This window comes from Triplophysa rosa, linkage group LG16, assembly GCF_024868665.1.
Source record: "Triplophysa rosa linkage group LG16, Trosa_1v2, whole genome shotgun sequence".
In the NCBI taxonomy this organism is placed as follows: domain Eukaryota; kingdom Metazoa; phylum Chordata; class Actinopteri; order Cypriniformes; family Nemacheilidae; genus Triplophysa; species Triplophysa rosa.
In genome coordinates this window covers 12,391,708-12,416,119 of record NC_079905.1, presented here as the reverse complement: position 1 = coordinate 12,416,119, position 24,412 = coordinate 12,391,708, and the positions used below count along the sequence as shown (strand labels likewise).

Here is a 24,412-nt window from a genome sequence, read left to right as displayed (position 1 = left end):
TAACAATATTAATGTGAAATCTATACATGAAATTTTGGGAAAGTAAACATTAAAGCTATCAGTCAGATATAATTAACAAAACTGCAAGAAGTGCTATAGATTTTTTTTTACGGTTTAATTTATTAAACATTTAACAAGTGTGTCAGTTAATACCAGGAGAGGTCCATATACTGTACAGATAAAATGCGTATCTCACACATTGCTGCCAGGTGAAAACCTTGTAAAAAATGAAAACTTTGATTTCAGAACTGTCATATGACAGCAGTTCAGGCTTCAATCTTTGACAATGTAACCGCACCTGCTATGATGAAAGAGGGTTCAAAGATTCGTCATCTGTGATGAGCAGAAATCGATCCGAGACGGTTGCTGCTGTTTTAAGCCTGATAAAACATGACTGACGTGTACATCACATAATGAATTACATTAGATTTCATCATTTGTTGATTCTTCCTCCCTAGATGAGACGTATTTAAAATTTCTTGAATTTAAAGGCCATTTTAAGTGCAGGGTATAAAATAATTACAGCAAAGGCTCTTATTTATGAATTTTAGTCGTCATAATGGAGAGACAAACCAAGTTTGATGCAAAGATAGGTTCAAACTATAGGGTTGTCACAATACCATAAACATACCTTACGATACTATACCAGCTGAAGTATCACAATACCAGGTAGTATCGGCGTGCTGTGCAATGTTCATAATTAAAATCTACAAAACAAAACAAAAATTCCAAAATGCACAGATCCGGATGAAACATTTTGTGTATATTACGTCATTATAATGTAATATTAATATTAATTAACCACATTTATTCAATGTACACTAATATTTGGAGTATTAACTATAGAAATTGGATAAATTGTAGCAAATACTATACTTCAATCAAAAACGTTTAATTTTAATCAAGTTTACTATAAATTAAATGTTAACAAACACAAGCAATAAACTTTACGCTTTTCAAATTCATCTTGAAGCTTCTGTCAAGATAAAGAGTGATATGTCATTGGTCAAAGCAGGGATAGATATTATCACATCTCAACGAAGAGTCATTCACATGTCCATTGTGAACAGACGAGACTCCATGTACTCTGTCTGGTGGTTCTTTGGACCTGCTTCTCCCTGACTCCACTTTGCCTCCACCTCTCTTCAGAATGAGCTGAACTTGCTCTCTGCAATGCATCCCTGCTGTAATGTGGTCATCACGACACTTCCAGCACCCAGTGCTTCAAATTGCATCTGGTAGGCTTTACAAGGCAGTGTATTGAGGAACTAATGAGCACAGACAGTGAGGTGTATCAAAGTGCATTGATGCCACTTTTATATCGAAAGAAAGTTGATGAAACTACCTATAACTTAAGCAAAAATGCTAAGCAGTAATTGGGACATATGTCAGGGTTTAAAATGTTTGTGGCCAATTAAAGAAATGAGCTCAAAACATTCAGAGCAAGTGATGTGTTTGACGAAAAAAAACTTGCTATGCCAAAAATGATACTAGTTGGCATAGTTTCTTCAAAAATATGTGATGTGGCATCCCACTCAAAATAGACACAAACTTTCATAATATGAAGGACAAAGGTTGCGAAATCTCTAATCATGTACAGTAAATCATGGCCATAAAAAAGTCTTAAAAGTCTTTAAGATCTAATTTTACATCACCTGCTAAAGCACATTTTCACCCTGCAGACAATAACAAAATCAAATCAAAGATCTTCACTAGCCACTGACAGCAATGGAAAAACGCTATACGAGCAGATGGAAATAATATAACACCTAATGAGACAAACTCACTAAACAGTTTTCATATATTTCTCCACATCCTGTCATGAGCAGCCATGCAGGACGCAGATTGTCCTCCAGCCTAAATGTATTGTCTTTAAAATAAGCAAAGCAATACAGCAAGTCAGCAACTGTAAAACCTAGTTAGAGCGATAGGTTTTACAGTACTTTTGTTTTCCTTCTGTACTTTTGAAAATATGTTCAACGGAACCTAGCTTCAAGGAAACCTGCGAATACAGAGACAGAACAGAGAAAGAACATCAAAAGGTTGGAGACCATTTCAGCCGCGCTGCACCCATGGCATTGTTTACAGTACAAAGGGTGTTGGGATCGAAAATAGTTACGTGCAGGTTTTGTTTCACAAAGAAAGAACAAGTTAAGTTTTAGGGTGATGATGTTGGGGGTAAACAAAGAAAATGAATATCCTCCAAACATGGAGTCTACACAGAAATATATGAGGTAATGATATATCATAAAGGAGAGATTGTTGAAATAGCTATTCTCCATTTGAAATTTCCTATAAATATTACAAACCAAAAATCCCCATCCATCTATTCTCCAGCCCCACTTACAAAAATATTCACACTCACACACATAATGGTAATTTAGTGACTACAATTCATATTATATGATTTCCAAGCAAACAAATATTAATGGAATAAATGAGGAAAAGATGTACATCAATAACTTCAATAAATATTATAGTTATCAAATAAACAAAGTGCCAGAGAGAACCCAAATTTGAACAAGAAATTGGTAAAATGACTACTAGTAGCATTCTGAGCCGGTTACCATGCACTGCATTTTAGGTGCATGCTGGGTTATATTCAATTCGATGGGGAAGTGGTGCAGATCAGTGGTCCTGCCAGTCCATCAATTGCTTGTCTGAAGAGTGGGTCTTTATGATTAGACAGGAGGAAGTCTGGGTCCATATCCACTTCAGATGGGCTCTTTTAGACCAGGATTGAATGAAAAACATTCAAAAGACTGGAAACTGGCAACGTTAAATATCTCCCCATTTAAAAGTACACGAGAAAATGAAAACATCTTCCTGGGAATTGAATATGTTGTGGAAAGGACTATGAACAGCGCTACAGGTAATGACAGTCATTAACAAACAAAAGATCCTCTCTATGAACTCTTTGATTGAATGTGAAACATTTGTAATATTTGAGTCTCATTGACAATCATTTACAAAACATGACCGTTATGAGTATGCTGACGGTTGACCAAAGCAGTCATTCAGTGTATTATTTGGCTAATAACTGTATTAATGTTTATATTTAAATGCTATTCATTTATTCCAGGGGTCTGCTGAAGGGGCTTAATGTCTTCTTTTGGATGGTTGCCTTGTTGCTTGTGGTATAAATTTGTGATGTGCAGACTGAGATCAGTGTGGATGTGGCATCATAAAACTTGAAAGTTGTATTTATGCTGTGCAGTAAAGGGTTACTGTATGTGCACAGTGCTGTATTAAAATAGAATTAAAATACATAATTTTTCTTCCCTGGCGATCAGATTTGGTAATAGTTGACATATTATCGAGTTTCAAAAAATTTCGTTCTGGCATTTTCTAATTTAGAGCTTTTTATAGCGTCTTCCACAGGCATTTTTTTTACATTGCATTACAAAATCACAAATGATAAAATAAAAACAAAGGAAGTTGAAGTTCATATTTATGTATTACTGTATCTGCTTATTTTTTACCTGAAATTGCATAGCTTTTTCTAATGTTTATTTTGACCCCTAAGCCACATTAAAAATATTCTGCTATTTACATTTTTGACAACAAACTTTGTGAACTTTGGACACTTTTACTTGTAAATAAATCTATGCTCCCACAGGACTTTTTAACTCCCACGGGACTTTTTAACTGAAGCTCTCTCTGAATATGAAATGCCAGTGTGAGATTTGATGATGATAAGCAAGAGCAACATAACACAGGAAAAACATTACCAAAGGGCCTCTAGTTTGAAAAGGTTGAAGATCCCTGATATACTTGATCACAAGGAGAGAAGATAGTTCCTTGTGGGCCATAAATTGTTCATAGCCAATTTCAATGTCTTAGCAATGTTCCTCTGAGACAGTTTACATTATAACATTTAGAAGAGATCAGTGGTGAAAACTGAGCGGGACTACATTCAACTGACATTACGTTTGAATGGACTCATGGGACGTTCAAGTGTAATCCAAATCAAACGTGGCTTTCAGAACTAGATAATTGGGTTCAATCTATTCTGTAAACATTTCTAATTTAATATTTATCAGGCGAGATATAATGGGAGCTCATGTAAGCTATACTGCTAATCCAAACGAATAAAAAAAAACAATCATTAAAAAATTAATGAGAAATAAAATTCCACATTTGTTGAAACCTACGGATAGGAGAAAGATTATTTTGTGTTTATTCAGTGGCTGTTAACAAATGCCAGGGATCTATCTTCGCCTCATTGTGAATACATCCACAAAGACTTGATCAAAATGATCTGCAAAAGTATATTGATTTGGTATAAATAAAAATTGAAGAATGTCTCCGCTGTTTTGACCATAGAGTAAAGTAGGTCAGTAGTGTCCGAAATGTTAAAGCTTAAAAAATGTTGAGCAATGGCAGAGTTCAAATAATCCATATCAATTGTTTTTATTTATTTGGTATACATTCAAAAAACAGTCTTCCCAAGTGATTTGATCACTTTATATAACAGACTGAAATTTGGTTTTATATAACAGACTGAAATTTGTTATTCCTCCAAATATGTGAACACCTGAAGTCCTCAGGAAAAGTTTCAAGGAACAGGCTCTTGTCACAACATATAAGATCCATCACACACCAGTCTTTATTCTCTATATCATGATACCCATAAGAAACACGCCTTATTTACACCAACAGATCTTCCTATAAATCCAGTCACGTGTCCGATGCGGAGTTGGATGTTTGTGTAGAAATGTTGGCATGCTGGATCAAAAGCAAGATGTGCAGGGCATGCACACGAGGAGCTGATTTATTTTCCACACAATAAAAACAAAAAAAATCCACCACAGAGTATACATTTCATATTGAACTCTTACATTAACATGCATTTTAATCAGAGGTCATTTTGGTTTATAACTATGTTGTTAGAAACATGGTGACGGAAAAGCAGTATGACTTTGCCAGCACTGAGAATCTCTAGCTTCATTCTCTGTTGGGTGGGAAGTCTGTGGACGCCTGGGAGATCTGGGCTGCTTTATACTTTTAATTATACATGCCAGGCACGCTTTGACGAAACTTCAACCCTACTAGTTGCTCTTTTTGTGAAAGTTCTGATAAAAGTATCTTCCCTCTAGTTACAACTAAACACAAACAGTATGACACTAATGACAGAACTGAATAAATAAAAAAAACATCAAATGCCATCTGAACTCCCACAGTCTCAGACTAAAACATGATTCTACTCAAGAGGATTTCCACTATTTACAGTCTTAGTCTCTTAAGCTTATTCATGCACGTTGTGAAAGGTTAACAAGCTGTTCCCAGCGTTCATAGATTTTTGCATCATCACCAAAGTTATACTGTACTTGTTTGGCTCAGTTATTTCACATAAATGACTAATACGGCGACTATTAAATGTAAATTTTGCATGTACATTAAAAAGTAGTTAATAGATAAGTGATCCATAACATTTGTGGCTAAATGAGGAACAACTGAGAGGTGATCTAAATAATCAGAAAGATTTGTGATCACGAATCGTTGTTTATGTAACCGTTTCTGTTTCGATACAATTACCAACCTACACAAACAAAGTCATTTAAAACCAAATTAGTTTACTCTATGGTTGTTGGTACTGTAATACCAAGACAAGAACAACTAAAATAGACAAACTAAAATAGATAGATAGATAGATAGATAGATAGATAGATAGATAGATAGATAGATAGATAGATAGATAGATAGATAGATAGATAGAAAGATAGATAGATAGATAGATAGAAATCATTGAATTAAATGACGCAACCTCCTTTCAGACTGCTCCCATTTAGAGTACAATAAACATCCGTTGGATTTTCCCACATTTATTATTCACAAAATCGTACCGTAATCATTATAAAGTCTTTGACAAAGTAACACTTTGGCATCATCAACATGCTGAGCAATCATCATAACCCTCATAAACATTCTGAGCTCTTCCTTTAAAAGCACTTTGGAGTCATTTAGGGACGAACCATTTCATGACTCAGCCTTTTCCCTCTTCTTTACGAAAGCCCAACATGTTTAGCATTAATGTGGATATATTAAGAGGACAGAAACTGTGAGTAACATGCAATTGGGCTTTAATCTGTCAAATACCACACATGCCTTAACACAAAGTCGATAGTTAATAATCAAAAGACATACCGGTTTTTACAGGAAACTGCAAAACCAGGCAACTGCTTGATGGGGTTAAGGTAGAAAATGACTTTGCACCAAAACACAAGGTCACCTATCACTCACAAATGATGTTAAACACGTCTCTTCTAAGAAAAACTAGTTTCGGACTGGCTCCAATCACATGCCAAAACAGTTCTTTTAACCACAAGGTCCAATTTGTAATTTTTGGAGGATCTATTGACAGAAATGAAATATAATATAGGCTACATGTCTTCAGAATTGCATACAGACTTTGCATAATGAAGCGTTGTGTTTTTATTACCTTAGAATGAGCTATTTCTATCTACACACACCGTGCCTTGCATGGAATTCACCATGTTGTTTCTACAGTAGCCCTAAATGGACAAACTGTTCTACAGAACGCGTACTGTTCTCCTTCAGCAAAGAAGTGAAAAAGTGACGACATCTTAGCTCTGTGTCAGCCACCTTAGTGCTTAGAAAGGGAGGGATGAGGGGTGGAGTGAGCCGTTGGTTGCAATTCGCAACCTCACCACTAGATGCCACTAAATCTAAATATATAGAACGATATTACTTTGTTAACACCGATTTTGGATGGTCTTTGATACTCATGTGTCCTGTCAAAAGAACACTTATTTCTTAGGACTTGAGCGCAGCCATTGTGTTATCAGATCAAGCATAGATACAAATAACTAGATGCCGGATTAGCATCCGTTTCTATGGGCCACTATACGTATTGGAACGGTGCGAGCCGGTCCGTTAACATTCAAATGGTGTATGATTATGAAAACATATTTATTATTGTGGAAACTCAAACATTATATCTGCTACACTAACACATGGCTATTATACACACCCACTAGTCTCTCTGATCCATGTCTTCGGATTAAAATAACTAGTCTTTGTCTTCTATTTTGTCAGTCTGGTTTCAGACAGAGACCATTAAAATGTCTGTGACAGTTCTCTTCAACTTGCAGACAGAAAAGTGCTTCATTTTTAGGACAAAACAGTCAACCGAATATCATTTGATAAGCCAATCAAGTGGTAAAGCAAGACGGTCATCTGAAGTGACAAGTGTCAGTCAATATAGTGGCTTGGAAAGCTGAAATTGTACATTGATCAAACAAGAATATTTGCACGTCACAATAAATCTGAGATCCCTGGACAGCCCAATTATATTTCAATCTGTTACAAAGTTACATACTCGCCTCAGAAAATCCCACACAAATATGTTTTCATTTTTTATTCCAAAAACTTCAAAATAGGTTTCAAGTTCAAGAAAGTAGAATAGACTTAAACACAATGCAAAGCATCATATACAGACAGATAAAATACATTTTATATATTGCAGACAAGCCATGTTGGGTATTACATATTTACAATATGTAAACTTCTATATACAATCTTTTTTACATTTACAAAAAAAACCCTTTGTCTATTTTGTCTTTGTATATATATATTTTATATATATATATATATATATATTTATTTATAATCCCCACTAGCATTTGTACTACAATAATGAAAAACATTTACAGATCTGTCAATACACTTTCTCTTTTTTTTATGTTACAAATTTATTCCCATAAAAATATATCTCTGTACAAAAGAAGTGTTCTGTTCATTAGCTCTCCGATGTAAGAGTTCTTTCTCTGTATCCACAACAGACGGCACCATTAAGGTCCTTGTACGTTTTTAAGTGACTGTTCAAAAATCCTTTTGGTCAAGTACGTAACTCAAGTCTGACTGTAATCCTTGAGGCTTTGGATAGCCAGAGCAGTCCTTTAAAAGTCCTTCAAGGCTGGGCTTGTACCACTCGCTGACTGGAGAGAAATGCATGACTGTTGTTCTCAAAACGAGACAGGAATACTAAAGGAAAAAATACAAGTGCATACTGAGATTTTTTTTTCCGCAAAAATGATATGTTCATGCTGCTGTATAAGATTTTCTCATGTTCCAATGCTATACGTGTTTCAAACAATACACAGTGTGCAATTCAGACATACCGATATGTATTGTTTTGGGGGCGGGGCTTGTCCAGGAAAATATTTTGAAAATAGGTGTTATTAAGATTAAAAATACATTCAGAGCCACACAATTATTTCCTACTTTCAATCTTGTTGCCTTGCTTATGATAAATGAACAAAAAACACGTGTAGCGCAGGTAACAAATAATGATCATTCAGTTACTTACGCACAAGTACTCTTTCATGTCATGCCAACAGAAGCTTTGCCTTACGCATTTACAGTATACACAAAATGTAAATCAACTGTAGCAATTGCTGGATCCTGTAATTTTGTTGAGCCGTGAATAAATCAAAGGCAATGGAGGGCTGGCAGGCACAGTTCCCCACACAAAAGATGTGAGCTGATGAAAACGGTCTGACTCCGAGACACAAGACGAGAAGAGAGCGTGTCAACAATCTCCAGACCAATGACGACACGCTTATAGAGGAAATATATTGATTCACGTAAGTGCACTAGAGTCTTGGGTACTTCGCTCAATTCGCAGTAAGCGCTGCTGTGTCATAATAAAATAAATGCTTTTGATTTTGGCTGCTGTTTCGTTTTTGTTCATTATATTGGCAGCTGATGCCTCTTACTTTGGCAAAGCAGCAACGGCGGAAGAACTTACAATAGAATAAGAATACTGGCAGACAGTGTGCATGAAGGCCAATGAGATAAAAGAATACAAACCTGCAGGTTCTCACGTGTGAAAATGTAAATCATAATTGCATGTTTTGAGGTGCTGGTCTTTATTTTTGTCTATAACAACATCTTGACTCTCAACCAGATTAAGAACCGGTGTCTTTGAAAGTCTCCCACAGCAACGTGTAGTTCTTGCCCATTGTGTAACATTGACAGAAATGTAAAACGGAAAGAAAGTCTCTCTCGGAGTTACCAAGGCACTGTTGCAAGAAAGGAATGGACATTAAACATAGTCTGCCTGTATACCTCAAGAATAATTTGTGTTTGTATACACATAAATATGGAATGCAAAGTAAAGAGATGTGACTCTGAAGCCCTTGTGCCTTGAGTTTTGTGTTCATCACTCACAAAGTGCCTCTTTTTATGGGAATTTAAAAGAGGAGCAATTTTGTCGATAATCTGATGTGAACACGGCAGCATATAATGTACTTCTTATGTGTTGTCAGTTAGCCGAGACGTAAAACACAATAGCCAAAGTGAGATAAACCGCAATGAAATAATCACACTGATGTCTGCTATCAGAGAAACACTTATAAGGACGCCTCCCACGCTGATAATGCAATTCAAAATGAAATTCTCTCAATAAGAAACCAAAGCACGACAGTCTTGTAAATTTAAAGTGAATTCCAATGGGTGCAAGATAATGCGCTGCCTAATGCTTGGCACATGAAATCCTAAGGGAAATACAATCTTTGCATTTTCTATCAGCTCAAAATTGGATGGAGCACTGGGTAATGTTGTATTAACAAAGCCATGATAGGTAGCGGTTTAAAAAGTAATAAACCTGTAAAAGCAATTATAGTAAAGAAAGACTGAAGTAATAATTCAATGATTGATTTCAGAAGCTGTAGTGTTTGGAAAATCAAGTCGGGGAGGTTAAAAGCTCATTGGAAAATAAATACCGGTAAAAGCCAGTAGCAGATAACAGAGGCAATAACTGAATTACAAATCTCAACAACACACCCAGAATGTACTGGAAGAACAACAATGATAACAATATGAAGCATATCGTCACTGTTCTTCTAAAACCTTCGATGTCCAAATTCGTCGTTTTTATACCGTATATAGAAAAAGATTATACTTTTTAAACAATGAAATACTGCGTTGTCAAAGTTAACAAGCAATTTTTTATACTTTTTATTGGTTAGATATTTGCAACATCTAGTGACAAACATAAAGGTTGACCACGGTCAATAAGGATTTATGTAAAAAAAATAATCATGAAATATGGAGATACGAGGTTTCAGAAGGACAGCCCCGATATGTATCGTTCATACATCTGCATTTCGGTTCACGTCCAAGAGTTGAAATAAGTACAAAACGCTAAATATCACCATCAAAATTGTAAACCTCAAATGTGTTGCTCATCCTCGAACCTTTTGGGGCACGTGTACGCAAATATATACTCAACTTTGGTCTACTTTTCGAGGGTGTGTTTCCAAGTTTTGCTCATCTTAAGCATGAAGCGTAAATGGATGAATATGCAATTACTATTATTACGAAATATTTTCGTACTCTTTTGGTACTGCCTCTCTATTCAGTGACCATATATCTTCAGAAGTTTTCACTACAGAGTACATACAGTCATCCTGATCTATGCTCCTGGCATGTTGCGCTTTTAAACTAATGACATCAGAAGCCCCTCCCCACTCACACTGTGAAATCAGTAACATCAGGAATGTCTATATTAAAAAACAAACAAATGGTTCATTTGCACGACATCCCAGCGCACAAACCAATGGTAACTCAGAACATCCTTTAAAGAGCGAACTGATGAGAATGGCCGGAGTGGTGTTCAGACGACCCTTTCGGGTATTACCGATGAAATCCAACCATGAATTGTGGGATGTGTTTCTTCTGTCAATGTAAGAACAGAAATGATAGCAGATAATGGTCATGCTGTCAACTTCACAAAGCCCCTGCGCCTTTTCACGCTCTCCTCCAATGAGATACTTGGAGCGTCGCGCTGACTGTCCAATCACAGCCAGGATCATGATGGGATGGTGAGAGAGACACAACGCTCTTTCCTTCAGGCTGGAATGAGCAGAGATAGGTGCTACAAGTAGAATCCGTGTGTTGGATTAAGCCTCAGAATCTCATTCCATTTCAATTCCAGACCCGTGCCTTCAGGTGTAGTTACATTCTCAGGGAATTGATAGCGAGAGCGTCGGTCCTCGGTGATGTGAACAAAGGCTGCACTTGTTCGCAATTTTGCTGCTTTGATGTGTGAAGACGATAAACAAGCCAAAATGCGCTTCCCTGGAAAGAACTCAAGGTACAAAAGTAAAACAAAGCTTTCACTCTCCAGGACGCGCTTCTCCCGACTCGTATCCAAAGTCTCCACGAAGACTTCCTACTGCTCGGCAGGGGGGCTGGGCATCCCTCGTACGGTGTCGAACAACATCGCTCATCTTTTGTTGGCAAGCGACAGCTACGAGCGCCACATTCGTCCCTTTGTAGTGCCACAGTTATTTAGGAAAAAAGAGGAGATAGCATATGGATGTAGGAACAGTTTTGATGTCTTTCAGTGTTTCTCTGTTGATGCCGTTTCACCGCATCATTGACAGGGTTTATCATCACTTTTCGTCACAATTGGAATTGGTTTACAAATAAAAAAATATCTTATCTTCCTCTTTAGTCCGTCCATGTGGCCCATTTGTTACGATAGGAACAGTTGTGTGGTTATATCCAGCCTGTGAAGAGAGAAAAGCAAATGAAGGAATTTAGTTGGGTTAAAGCACAACCAAACATCACTTTTAACATATTTAGCTACATCACAAGCTACTAACTAAAAGAAGCTAGTACTTTGAACTTTTTTTGTCTACATTGCTAAATTCCAACATATAGACATACTGTATTTCTTCAGAACGTTTTTAAGATCATAAAAATATTTTTGTCATGTGACCCTAACCTTATAAACTCTAGTGTGTATTTCTTTTATATTTATATATACACATAAAGATATATTATATATTTTTTATACAACTTTTAACAATTGACAAAAGTTTTATTGACAAAAGCATGGCTATTTTCAAATTCTCTTCAAAACAGGGGCTCAAAGGTAGCAAAACATTGATAGACATAATGAAGGAGGCGAGTGGGCGAGCGAAAAGAGAGAAGGAGAGAGAGAGCGAGGCGCTCAACAGTATTGGACTAACATCAAAACAACAGATTGTAATGGCAAAGTACATTTAACTCTAATGCAATTTGGTCGATCAATCAAAACAATCCTCAAACTTTAGAAAGGAAAGTTTTTCCTCCAAACAAAGAACGGTTTCAGGCTGACATCAGCAGAACAGATTTAAATACACACAGATACAGCAGGAAACCAATTACAAATCCTGCCCAAGTTCACAGTCTGTGGCTCAGATTAGCCGCTCTTTAAGAACAACCTTGGAAAAGCTCAAATAAATAAATTAAAATTCAATACTGCTCTATCCTCATCCCCGTGTCTCAGCAGTTTGTTTTTCCATTCCGTCTGAAGGCAAAACCAGGATGATAAATTTGTAAAATTTCATTGGGTCTATCCACCTCATTCAAAACGGAAACCAACTTTGTGCTGAAAAGGCAGTTTGGAAAACGATAGCAAACATATTCAGCAAATGATGCCACTAAATCATTCCAAAACAACAGCGAGGGAATATATTGCTTTTATTCTTCTTCCCTGAGGTCTGTGTCCTCATTTAGCTTATTACACAGCAAGATCTGATCTGTCCCCGCCAATGACCTTTCATCACCACTGTACTTTGTACAGTAGCCCAATTACGCATTTAAGATGTGGATGCAAAAATCTAAGGTCATGCTGACAACTTCAGATCTGGGAAAGTTTTAACAACGTGAAACACACAATGAAGAACAAGTTCATGCATTTGTCATCTTGTTGAAGACGTACCTTCGACGAGAGCGGTCGCTATACGGCAGTGCACACTGTGCTGACCGTGAACTCTGTCTCATTGGCCATGATGTCAGTCGGTTGGATGTTGCGGTCATACATGGGGTTCTCGAAGGTCGCCCTTCCGTTTGTGTTCTCGTGACCCGCGTAACCATTGAAGGGAACTTTGGGCCTTTTTCTAAAAGTAAACGCATCGACAAATGCTTGAGCAGAGCGTTTCATTTTCCATATGACAAATTCACAGAAAAAAGGTAGGATGTGATTTCTTTACCTGTGTTTGTAGAGATAGAGAGCAAAGCCTGCTATGATCATGGCAATAAAAGGCACTAAAATGGCTGCTGCCACTGAACTGCTATTGGAGGCAAAGTTATAGCCTGGATTCTCGCCATTTGGATCGAGTCCCTCTGTTAAAAAAAAGAAAAACACATGAATAAATGAAATTCAAGCAGTATGGAACTACTTCAGCAATACGATCAGAAAATACAATACTCATTTTTTCAAACATGAATGACACTGGAAAACAAAGCTGGTTTAATTCCTTCCACTTGATACAACTAACTACAATTGAAGGCCTTTGTGTCAAAACATATGTTCAAACTCATTTAAAACCATGCAAACAAATAAGAAATGAATACATGAAACAGGAAAACGTCATATCCCTGCGTTCTGTATAAATCAACTGGGAGATGTCAAACTGCATTATCTTGACAATGCTTTTTAATTACTGATATCAATGTGCCACAAAAATGAAGTCACTCTGAATTCACTTTTTAATTTAGACCGCGGCGCTCTCCTAAACAACAAGAGAGTATCAGAGCACCTGTTCATCAGACAATGCCAAAAAGCTTCCCAACAGCATCAAGCCGGCGACTTGGAGATTCAATTAACTAACTCAATAGAGCCAGCCCATCAAAGCAACATAAAATGATGGGATACGGGCACACACGCGTTCTCCCTGCGAATTAATAAATCTTTTGTTTGCTCAATCTGTCTGATGATGTTGGGAAAGGAGTCTATACAGCTGTCGTTTATAGATGAAGCCGCGCCGGTTTCATTATGGCAGGATTCGACACGCCAGTCACGATTTGGCCTCCGATATTACACCAGATATTGGCTCTTTTTCTTTTACTCGTATACAAAGACTTTTAGTATAATAATACCAAATAGCTCTTGCAAATAGATATCACTTTAAAACAGGCAACTGATGACTAATATCTGAGAAAATGTCAGACACTTGACATTTTCAGCAAGTCTAATTCAAGTAATCATTTTTTCATTTCTCAATAAAAACTAATACTTATATAAGTTAGTTTTGCTGTTGTAGACATAAATGAGCTCTTTAGATTTGAAAATGTTCACTCCGGGCTATTATAAACTGAAGGATATCTGTTTTATGTCTTACAATGTTTATATAACATTTCTACAATGTTTCTACAGCGTTTCTACAACGTTTGTGCATGTTTCACAATTTCACACTGTACATTTGTTAACTCTGGTTTAATGTTTTTTTTTTTTTTTTGAATATTCACTTCAGTATCACAGCAATACACTCTTAAAAATAAAGGTGCTTAAAACATTCTTCACAGCGAGTCCATAGAAGAACCATTTTTGGCTCCATAAAGAACCATTCTGTCAAAGGGTCTTTAAAGAACCATCTCTTTCTTACTTTTTTATAATCTAAAGAACCTTTTTTTCGCCACAAAGAACCTTTTGTGAAACAGGAAGGTTCTTCAGATGTTAAAGGTTCTTTATGGAACCAAAAGGTTGGGAGTGTAGGGCCACAACCATGAAAATATTGCCACAAAAATCTGCTATGGATATTTTAAGTCACCTCTGACATCGCAATTTGGCGTTACTATAAACATTCTGTGAACCCTGGTACAGTTAAAAAAAATTCAGAACAAGTGCGAGTTAAAAGTGGCCTTAATTCAGGGTTTACAAAGATAACCCGGGGTTAAACACATTTACTCCACAGAGTTGTCAAACCTTATAATAAATGAGACGAAAGAGTCTCATTTAAGAGTCCTTTAAGACACAACACACATACCCAGCCTCTGTAGTCCAAACTGGCCGAAACCTTTTCCCCTCACAAAGCCTTGGTAGACAAAAGAGTCAGTGGAAGGCATGTATGACACCTACGGAGAAAAGTACACAACAGTCAGCGTCTCAAACCGTTAAGTATTTTCAAAATGTCAAAAATGAGCCTCTGCGAGGTAAAGTGTGTCAGCAAAGTGAAAGACCACTTATGTTTGACATTTACGTTCCCACCTCACTGTTTGGTACAGAGGCATAAAAAAACGCACATATGCACAAACACACACATGCACAAACACACACACAAGCGCGCACACACACACGCAAGCGCGCACACGCACACGCACACACACACACACACACACACACACACTGCTTTCTCCTTCCCATTGTATTTTCAATGCTTCCTCTCATGCCCCCTCTCTTATGCCCACACACGGGCGCACACACACACGCGCACGGGCGCACACACATAAACAAGGCCCACACTTTTAATTACACTCTCCCAGGTGCTTGTCCCGAGTGCATTGGAGGGGGGAAGAGACGTCTGGCCTTGATTACCCAGCAATGATTTAACTGACGTTTTAATTAAAAGGAAAACTTTGTCTGTGCTTTCCTATCCCCAGGAGTGACAAGATGTGTGTATGAGTATGTGTGTGTGCGTGTGGGGGACGCAGTAGGCGTATCAACTCAAGGTCTGGCCCTAGACAACAGCCCTTACATCAGCTGGCGAGTATTGATGTACACTACGAGAACTCTTTCTGTACACCGCTTTAAAGACCACTCCATAAAGCAGGGACTTGCGTCAGCGTAAAAGCATGGCTGTTGAAATCAAGGGTACATTGTTTTTGATAACCAACCCACTAAAGGATCAGCCACAATGGCTTGGTTGTGCTCGCTCGCGTTTTTACTTTGACACGGTTTAAATATTTGATCTGCGATTGCTTATTATCTTCAAAGCAAACAATGCATCCGTCACTAATCCATGAAACCTCTGGAGAGTCATCGAAACGATTATTTCTTCCTTGGTGAACACTGCAGGGAGTCTCCGGTTGGAAATGACGATGATAATGGTTCTACATCTGTACGGCAGACTGCTATGACAATTCAAGGGAAACAAGAAACACACGTACATGCCCATCCAGAGCCCAGTTGTCGATTTTGAACTTGTTAACGAAGATCTCGACAGGCCCGCGAATCTGATACACCTGCAGCAACAGCTGGGCCTCTTCTTTCTTAAAGGTACCTGGAGGAACGAAGAAAACACACGTTTGTGTGTATGTTCTATCTTCTAGACGGTTTCAAAGCAACAACATAAACCAAATGTTACTGCGCAAACTTAAGTTCCGGGACACATCCGCATAGAATAGAGTCCCAGTAGATTATTTCTATAACGAGCAAAAGAAATAACAAGTAAATTACATTAGCTAGCAAGTTAAAAGTATGTCTAGCCAGTATCATTTTGCGTTACCAGTAGAAGAACCGTTACTTGGCTAAGCTTAAATGCGGTATAGTTACACGTCCGATTAAACAAATTGTTTATTTAATACAATTATTATTCAATACAATCTCAATGTAAATTAATATTAACATAAATGTATTAAAATATAAATAGTTATATTATTAGCCACTAGCCGATCAACTAACACAAAGACTGGAAGTTAACTTCGAGCCAGGCGCATGCATTCCGATGAAACGTCTATATTCAGAAAATAAATGAGGCTCTTAAAGGGCCAGCTCACCCAAAATGAACAAGGAGTCAACCTTTATATTGCTCACAATGTGCACAAGCACAAAATAAATTTAACACAGCAAAAATAACGGTATCCGTCAAAAGATAATTTTAAGAGAGTTACCTAAAAAAGATTCACAGTCACAGGTCATCATTCACTACTAATATATAAAAAACAGAGTAGATTCAATATTCTGCTAAAAATAACTGTCTCTATAAATAACTGTTTTTTGTTCCACAGAAGATAGAAAGTCCCACAAGACATGAGGGTGAATAAACGATGACATCATTTCCTTTTTGGGTGAACTACATCACATTGCACAAACACAACAGCCCGAACAGTAAAAGCCAGAAAATCGGCATTACCTCACCGTTCAGTGAAACAAATGAGTGCTTTGTAATATGTGTTGTAAGGTCAAAATGTGAGAGCCCTCACCAGCCAGATTGAGTTGAACTCCGCTGTGGTCCATGAGAGTGCCGTTGACCCGATTGCTGAACGGTTCAAAAGCAGTTATGCTTAACATTGCCGGCTGCTTCTTCCCTAGATATTCATATGAACCCCTCCAAAGAGAGTTCTTCGCGAACACTCCACTTGGCACTGTGAGAAAGCACAGAAAAAAGAACGAATGATTCCGAATTCAAGAAACACTGACAATTGAATGTGTTTTGAGGGTCTAATATATTCAAGAACAAGTTCAATTAACCTGTTTTATACTGAAAGCCTTTTCTATTATTTATGGTATGGTGTGAATCTTACCGGGAAGTTTTGTGTTGGGCGGCTCTTGCACAGTTCCAACTGTTTTTCCGCTTGGTCTGTTATCAGCTATGGGACAGGAGATATTGTGCATTAGAGAGGAAGACAGATATTGAATGGGACCTTTCACAAACTAACAACGCATGTACGCTGAGAGGAAAGTAGAGGTCAGTTATGGTGACGAACCACAGATACAGTCCACAGACCAAACCGTGTCAGATGCAATGTGCAGAAGCACAAGAAAAAAGATGCACCCAGGTTGACCAACACTGAAGTACATTGTTTACAAAAAATATGGAAGACTTTTTTTAGATAACTTTTACAATCCCACATCACTGTCTGTTTGTCTCTCAGAAAAGCGGACATACGCAAGCTGCATTCTAATTCACATCAGCATGCTGGAACAGATATATACACTACCGGTCAAACGTTTCGTATCATTGAAAAAAAAAATGTTTCTCATGATTTTAAAAATCTTTTAATCTGAAGGTGTACGTTTCAAATTTTGGAATGACAATGTTTTGAAAGAACTAAGCACTGCATTACAGCATTCTTAATCTTAGTGTATTGATCGAAAGTAATTTACTGTGAATTTTAGAAAAATGTAAACGATTACATATATGTATATATAGCCATGAAAGACACATAAAACTGTGATATAAATCTAGGTTAGTACATAAAAAATGAACTTTCCCTAAATACATGTGCAAATATTGCTGTTGTATTGCTTAAAAGTGAATATGAACTTGTTGTCTTTGCAGTATTTGAGGACTGAAAAATACAGAGCATCTTTTATGTTATTTTGACCTGTTTCACCAATTTTCATTTTCGGCAAATAAAATATAAATCATTAAAATGCAAATAGATTTGCAAATAGAATTTGAAATTTGGGAGAAATTGTTGTTAGAAGTTCACGCAATATGAGACAAAAAATGATAATTGAACCTAAACGCATACCTATAAATAGTAAATTCAGAAAAACTGAAAATAATTTTGAAATAGTCTCTGAATTTTCTTCGCACCTGTGTGTTAACTAGAAGTATTCACAGCACTTTAAATGGCACACTGGAACAATACTGTGCAAATCAGATGTCACAATAAACTGTAGTATTAAAAAAAAAGTACTTGCTTCTTGCAGTGCTTATCATACTGAGCATATACATTTCCTAAAAGCTGGAATTCATCTGAATACCTAGTGAAATTCTGTCTGGCGCTCTGAAACACAGATTCCACACTCACAGTGGAAATAAAATAGCTTTATCTGATGTCAGCAGACCAATTTGCCCTCTTCATTTCCACAGGTGCTGTTAATACAGCCTCACCACAAAAGGCAAGCAGACCACCCACCCACCGGCTTTGCTTTAAGATGTGTTAAAAATATGTTCCTAAAATGTTTTAGGCTGTGATTTGAGGCTACCGCCATCATCCTCCAGCTGGGTGAAAAAGACAACCGTTCGTTTGATATTTCTATCCTGTGCTCATAGTAAATTCAGACTGGGACCCATTTATCTGACAGAGGACAATTCAGAGCAGCCTTGCCTGTCCAAAGCCAAATCAATGCGTTCCACTGGGCTAATCAGCGCTCAAGCAATACAAAATCTCAGCGATGGCGCTATGAAATGAAGCGTGGTGATCACGCTAGTGGTGGAGATGAAACGGGTGCATGAGCGATTTCTCAACATTTGTGGAAAAGTAAATCACAAAGAGGTGGAATATAGTAATCGTTTTATACGTGCAACCCGAACTCACGCATGTGGTATTAATGTGGATGTAAAAACCATTTTAAGTTGTGTTTTGTGAGCTCAAGCATGGGTTTGTGTAAATTATTAAAAAACATACGGGCACACAGAGGAGGTTTCCCCGTCCAGCTGCCATCAGCCCTGCAGGTGCGGTGCTCAGACCCTCCAGCCAGATAGAAACCAGGCTGACAGGTGTAGATGAGCGTATAACCCAGCGATGGAAGCTCGATAGCACCTACATCCGCCTGCGCGGGGAGCTCAGGCTGACTACAGTGATGTGCTGAGGAGAAGAGAAGAAAATTGACTGAAAATGACTTCAAATCAAAAGATTGCTCTGCATTATTCACCACCGCAGATTGACTGTTGTTTGCATGTAAAACAAAAAGAACGCCCGTGTTGTGAGCAATAGCTGCTCACCGATGCACTCAGGTTGCATGCCGCTCCAGGTGAGGTTGGGTAGACATGTGCGAGAGATGGACCCGAGGAGAAGATGTCCTTTTCTGCAGCTGTAGTGCACTGAACTGCCAATCTGTAGAAACAAACACACAGTCAATAACTGAACAGACAGAAATGAGGTCCAGACATTGAAAACCCCTCGGATTTGATGCGATTAGCACCTGGAAGCCTTGAGAGTTGTTCTGATGTCCAAACAGAGGAGTGCCAGGATCTACACAGCTGGTGTGACTGGGATCTGTGAAGAATCCCAAAAAATCTGAGTTCATTTATGTCACAAACATCAAGGTTGAATCCAGTAGACTTTAAAAGTCTTAAAGGGATAGTTCACCCAAAAATGAAAATCCTGTCATCATTTACTCGCCCTTTTGTCTTCTGTATGACTTTCCTTCTTCCGCAGAACACAAAAGAAGATATTCTGAAGAATGTTGGTAACCAAAAACCGTTGGTCCCCATTCACTTGCATTGGTCCATACAATAGAAGTCAATGGGGACCAATGTTTTTGGTTACCATCATTCTTCAATATACTGCATCTTCTTTTGTGTTCTGCGGAAGCGGAAGAAGGAAAGCCATATAGGTTTAAAATGACTAGAGGGTGTGTAAATGATGACAACATTTTGGTTTTGGGGTGAACTATCCCTTTAATATAGACTGAACATGTCAGTTGCTGACCTATACAAGATGGCTGGGTCCCGCTCCAGGTTCCGTCATATTGGCAGTATCGCCGAGCAGAGCCAACCAGAATCAAAGGAGGGAAACAGGAAAAGGATACCGAGGACAGGTAGGTGAACCCTCTGTCCTCCCGTTTGCCCTGGGCTGGCATCCCTGGATCTCCACAAAATACAGCTGCAGACGTAAGACATTTCCATTGGTATATTTTTGTCATCACTGCTTCATCATCGCAGCAAGCTAAACATTCCAAGCTTCCTAAAATGTATTTTTAATAAACATACATTAAATAATTTTCTGAATAAAACCATTGTGTTGTAATTTTAAAAGAAGGACAATCCAATTACATTCATTTCAGTTGTAGTAAACAATGTTGTTTTTAAATTATTTGTCCTCATTTCACACACAAGTTAACATATTGCTGCTGTCCATCTGAAACCTCGTATCTCTATATTTTGAGTTTTTTTATGCCATAAATCATTTTTATTATTCACCCTTTATTTAAAAAGTGCAAGTCAACTTTGACAACACAGTATTTAATCATTTAAAAAGTACAGTGGTCTTTCCATTTCCTGAAAAACAGCAATTTTGGTTTCGATATGCTGGATAAGGAAATCAGAAAACGAGATTTGACATTCTGTAGTTCTTTCTGACTTTCTGAGCCACAGCATCCATTGATTGCGAGACCACCCACGTGACCAGTATACAGCAGAAAATGTAGTTTAGTATGTAGCTGTTAGAGAGAAAAATATCCAAAAAAAATGTGTGTAATATTATTACACAAAAACAACAAGGACAGTTTTAGTTTCTGGCAGATTGACGCAGAAACACTGTAGCTATATTTTATGTGGATTTAAACATTTTTGGTATTTTCAGCCTTTCCCAAAACTGACACTTACGAAAACATTGAGGCCGTTCGCCGCTCCAGTTTCCTGAGCCCTGACAGGTGAGCACAGTAGGAAGGGAAAGCTGGTAACCCTGATTACAAGTGTAGCTAAGGCTCGAACCCCACTGGAAGTCAGACCCCACCACCTGACCATTAGGGATGCTGGGTGGAGCTCCACACACGATAGCTAAGAGAGAGAGAGGAGAAGCGACTACCATTAGAAAGTCATTTTGAACTAAACAAACAGAGAATATCAAACAAAAATAATACTTCACATTTTTAATTATTATTATATTATTATTTCATATATTTTATTATTACTATTATATTTTTTATTTATTTGTATTATTTATAGCATGAATATGTTTTTTAAGTAGCCAATAGTGGCTAGTTGTATTTGGGGTGCAATGCAAGATAAATCGTCAATATTTTCTACTGATGCTAAACTTTCTGCTTAAAATCAATTTGATCAACTTTCAAAAGTAAACTTGCACATTAATGGCTTCTAAATAAATAGACATGGTCTAAAGGCCACAAAACTCCGATTTTAATTTCACGGCTGAATAAGACGTGAACTCAAACCTTTGCAAAGAGGCTTGGTGCTGTTCCAGGTGCGGTCCTTGGTGCAGATGAGCGTGGAGGCACGATCGGCGTCCATAGTGAAACCAGGTGAACAGTGGAAGCTGACGTTGTGGCCGAAGGTGAAGTCACTGCCGAGTCTGATGCCATTAGCTGGAACTCCCGGATCTCCACAGTTTATAACTGAATGTGTACGGACAGACGAAAGTCAATAGAAGGTTGAACAAATTTTGGTAAGTGATAAAACGTATATGAGTGAGGTGTTTGCCAAAAACCTAGATAATTTGGAAGCGTTCAGATAACAAATTGAAACAGATACATTTTCATATGAAAAGGCTCATAAACTAGAAGCAACAAGATGTTTTATCACTCTAAATGGTGCTTTTAAATTAATGAACTGTTGGAATCAACTACGTGAAGTTTTTCCTCCAGTCACTTCCCGTAGTGTGAAGCCACCAGCACCTGCCTGTGCCAAAGAAACCAATGTGTCCATAATATCTGCACGTGCCCTCAGGAGTCTGAACAGTGCGCATTGTGTTTTTATGAGCGTGGAAAGTCATTCGGGCTGCTGCCAAGAGAGGGGACAAGACTAGTCTCTATCTCTCCAACACAGGCCAGCTATACAGACGTCTCTGATCAGCTTGTGTCCAGAGCCGGGATAATAGAGAACACTAACCCTCAGTATTAAGTCCTGTCCCGCGACGCTTTTGAAAGGCTTCACGCGAACAAAAACTCTATCTCGAGAGCCTCTGGATTCCTCGAGAGAATGGTCATCTTTGCTATTCAGAGCAGTTTAGCGTAACGCTACAAAAGCGAGTGAGGAGGACTGTGACCTTCTAAAGCCACTCGGTGAAATGAGCTTTTCTTTCCATGAAGTGTTTGTGTATTGAAAATGGATCAGCCTTTAATTTACATCACAGACATGAATTATAACCGGCATTGTTATTCCAATTTGATTGGACAAAATGTACTCAGTGTGTCAATCTCCCTTACCTGTCTAAAATACTAGAAAAAGTAGTGTCCAATCAGTTGTGCTCTTTCTTACAAAATAATGACATACACGAAAAATTTCAGTCAGGCTTTAGACCGCATCATAGCACTGAAACTGTGCTCGTTACAATTACAAACGACCTGCTTATTGCATCTAGGGATGCACCGAAACGAAAATTCTTGGCCGAAGCCGAACATGATGTGAAACACTTGGCCGAAGGCCGAATAATACCGAACAACGAACATGGTTTTTTGCATTTCTTCTATTTATTAAGCCATTTTTTTCACTATTGCACAAACTGAATAGTCAAAATGTGCTTTTAATAATTTGTCTTGCTTTTCAATAAAATACAATACAACTTAATATAAAATTGAGCAAAACAAAGTAAATTCAAACAAAAGATTGAGCCCTCTCCCTTCATGAATAGCCTATATTAATTAGGCCTATAACTGACTGCTAAAAGAATGTAAGTTACTCTGTACCCCTACAACAAAACACTTCATATAAAACTGTCATTCCACGTTAGGCCATAAGCTAAAAATACGAATAAAAGAAAACTGTTGGATTATTATAGGCTACATTGCAAAAAGATTTAAAGAAAAAAAAAAACATCCAATGCAAGCAATTCTGACTGATGCTGACTGACAACCATATCAGTTCACGTCTCTCTTCCAAACTCCGCCCACAAAAGCTGACTGTTCTCTCAGAAGGTGCACAGAAGACGCTTTCATTCGGAAATTTACTTCCGTGCGGCAAGTCCCGTGTTGTGTCTTTCTCTGACACTTTAAAATGCTCCACGCACACGCAGGCACTGCCAAAATGTTTGCGGCGCACGCGTCTCTCTCTCTCTCTCTCTCTCTCTCTGCGCTGGTTGCTGCTTGATCGTATCACGAGTCATGTTCGGTAAAATTTATTCGGCCACTTCACATATTCCGAACTTGCCTTTTTTTTGCTATATTCGGCCGAACATTTTCAGTGGCCGAACATTCGGTGCATCCCTAATTGCATCAGATAAAGGTAACATCTCACTCCTAGTCCTGCTCGACCTTAATGCTGCGTTCGATACTGTAGACCATAAAATACTTCTAGATCGCTTACACAATTATACCGGTATTCAAGGACAGGCACTACAATGGTTCAGATCTTACTTATCAGACAGACATCAATTTGTCCATTTAAAAGGGGAATCATCAAATCTAACGCAAGTAAATTATGGATTACCTCAGGGATCAGTTTTAGGACCCTTGCTATTCTCCATATACATGCTGCCCCTTGGCAACATTATTAGAAAACATGGAATTACAGTAGCTTCCACTGTTTGCAGATGATAATCAGCTGTATATCTCATCAAGACCAGATGATTCCTTCCAACTATCCAAATTGGCAGAGTGCATCGAAGATATAAAACATTGGATGACTTGTAATTTCCTTCTATTAAATTCTAATAAAACAGAAATATTACTTATCGGACCAAAGACACGTGAGCAGAATATTTCGGATTATAACCTGCAAATTGAAGGCTGCACTGTTACTCCAACAAATACAGTTAAAGACCTCGGCGTTATATTAGACAGCAACCTGTCATTTGGAAATCACATCTCAAATGTCACAAAAACAGCCTTCTTCCACCTTAGAAATGTTGCCAAATTACAAAATATTCTATGTGTTGCTCACGCAGAGAAGCTTATTCATGCATTTGTGACCTCAAGACTTGACTACTGTAATGCACTGCTTAGTGGTTGTCCTGCAGCATCAATAAACAAACTACAGTTAGTTCAGAATGCAGCTGCCAGAGTTCTAACCAGGTCCAGAAAATACCATCACATAACCCCAAT

At 37.9% G+C, this 24,412-nt stretch overlaps 1 protein-coding gene across 1 annotated transcript in view; it reads right to left on the bottom strand.

The window, feature by feature from the left end:
• Nucleotides 1-7,367: 7,367 nt before the first annotated feature.
• The window catches only part of csmd2 (CUB and Sushi multiple domains 2), a 284,836-nt gene continuing 267,791 nt past the window's right edge, over nt 7,368-24,412 (bottom strand). The window contains exons 59-71 of the mRNA XM_057354048.1: nt 21,590-21,769; nt 21,021-21,194; nt 20,125-20,298; nt 19,616-19,689; nt 19,416-19,527; nt 19,099-19,278; nt 17,263-17,328; nt 16,942-17,103; nt 15,907-16,019; nt 14,787-14,874; nt 13,011-13,143; nt 12,740-12,917; nt 7,368-11,540 (exon numbers count right to left, since the gene is read on the bottom strand). Coding sequence (XP_057210031.1) covers nt 12,758-12,917; nt 13,011-13,143; nt 14,787-14,874; nt 15,907-16,019; nt 16,942-17,103; nt 17,263-17,328; nt 19,099-19,278; nt 19,416-19,527; nt 19,616-19,689; nt 20,125-20,298; nt 21,021-21,194; nt 21,590-21,769 — 1,616 coding nt within the window. The 3' untranslated portion in view covers nt 7,368-11,540; nt 12,740-12,757. The remainder of the gene's footprint in view (nt 11,541-12,739; nt 12,918-13,010; nt 13,144-14,786; nt 14,875-15,906; nt 16,020-16,941; nt 17,104-17,262; nt 17,329-19,098; nt 19,279-19,415; nt 19,528-19,615; nt 19,690-20,124; nt 20,299-21,020; nt 21,195-21,589; nt 21,770-24,412) is intronic.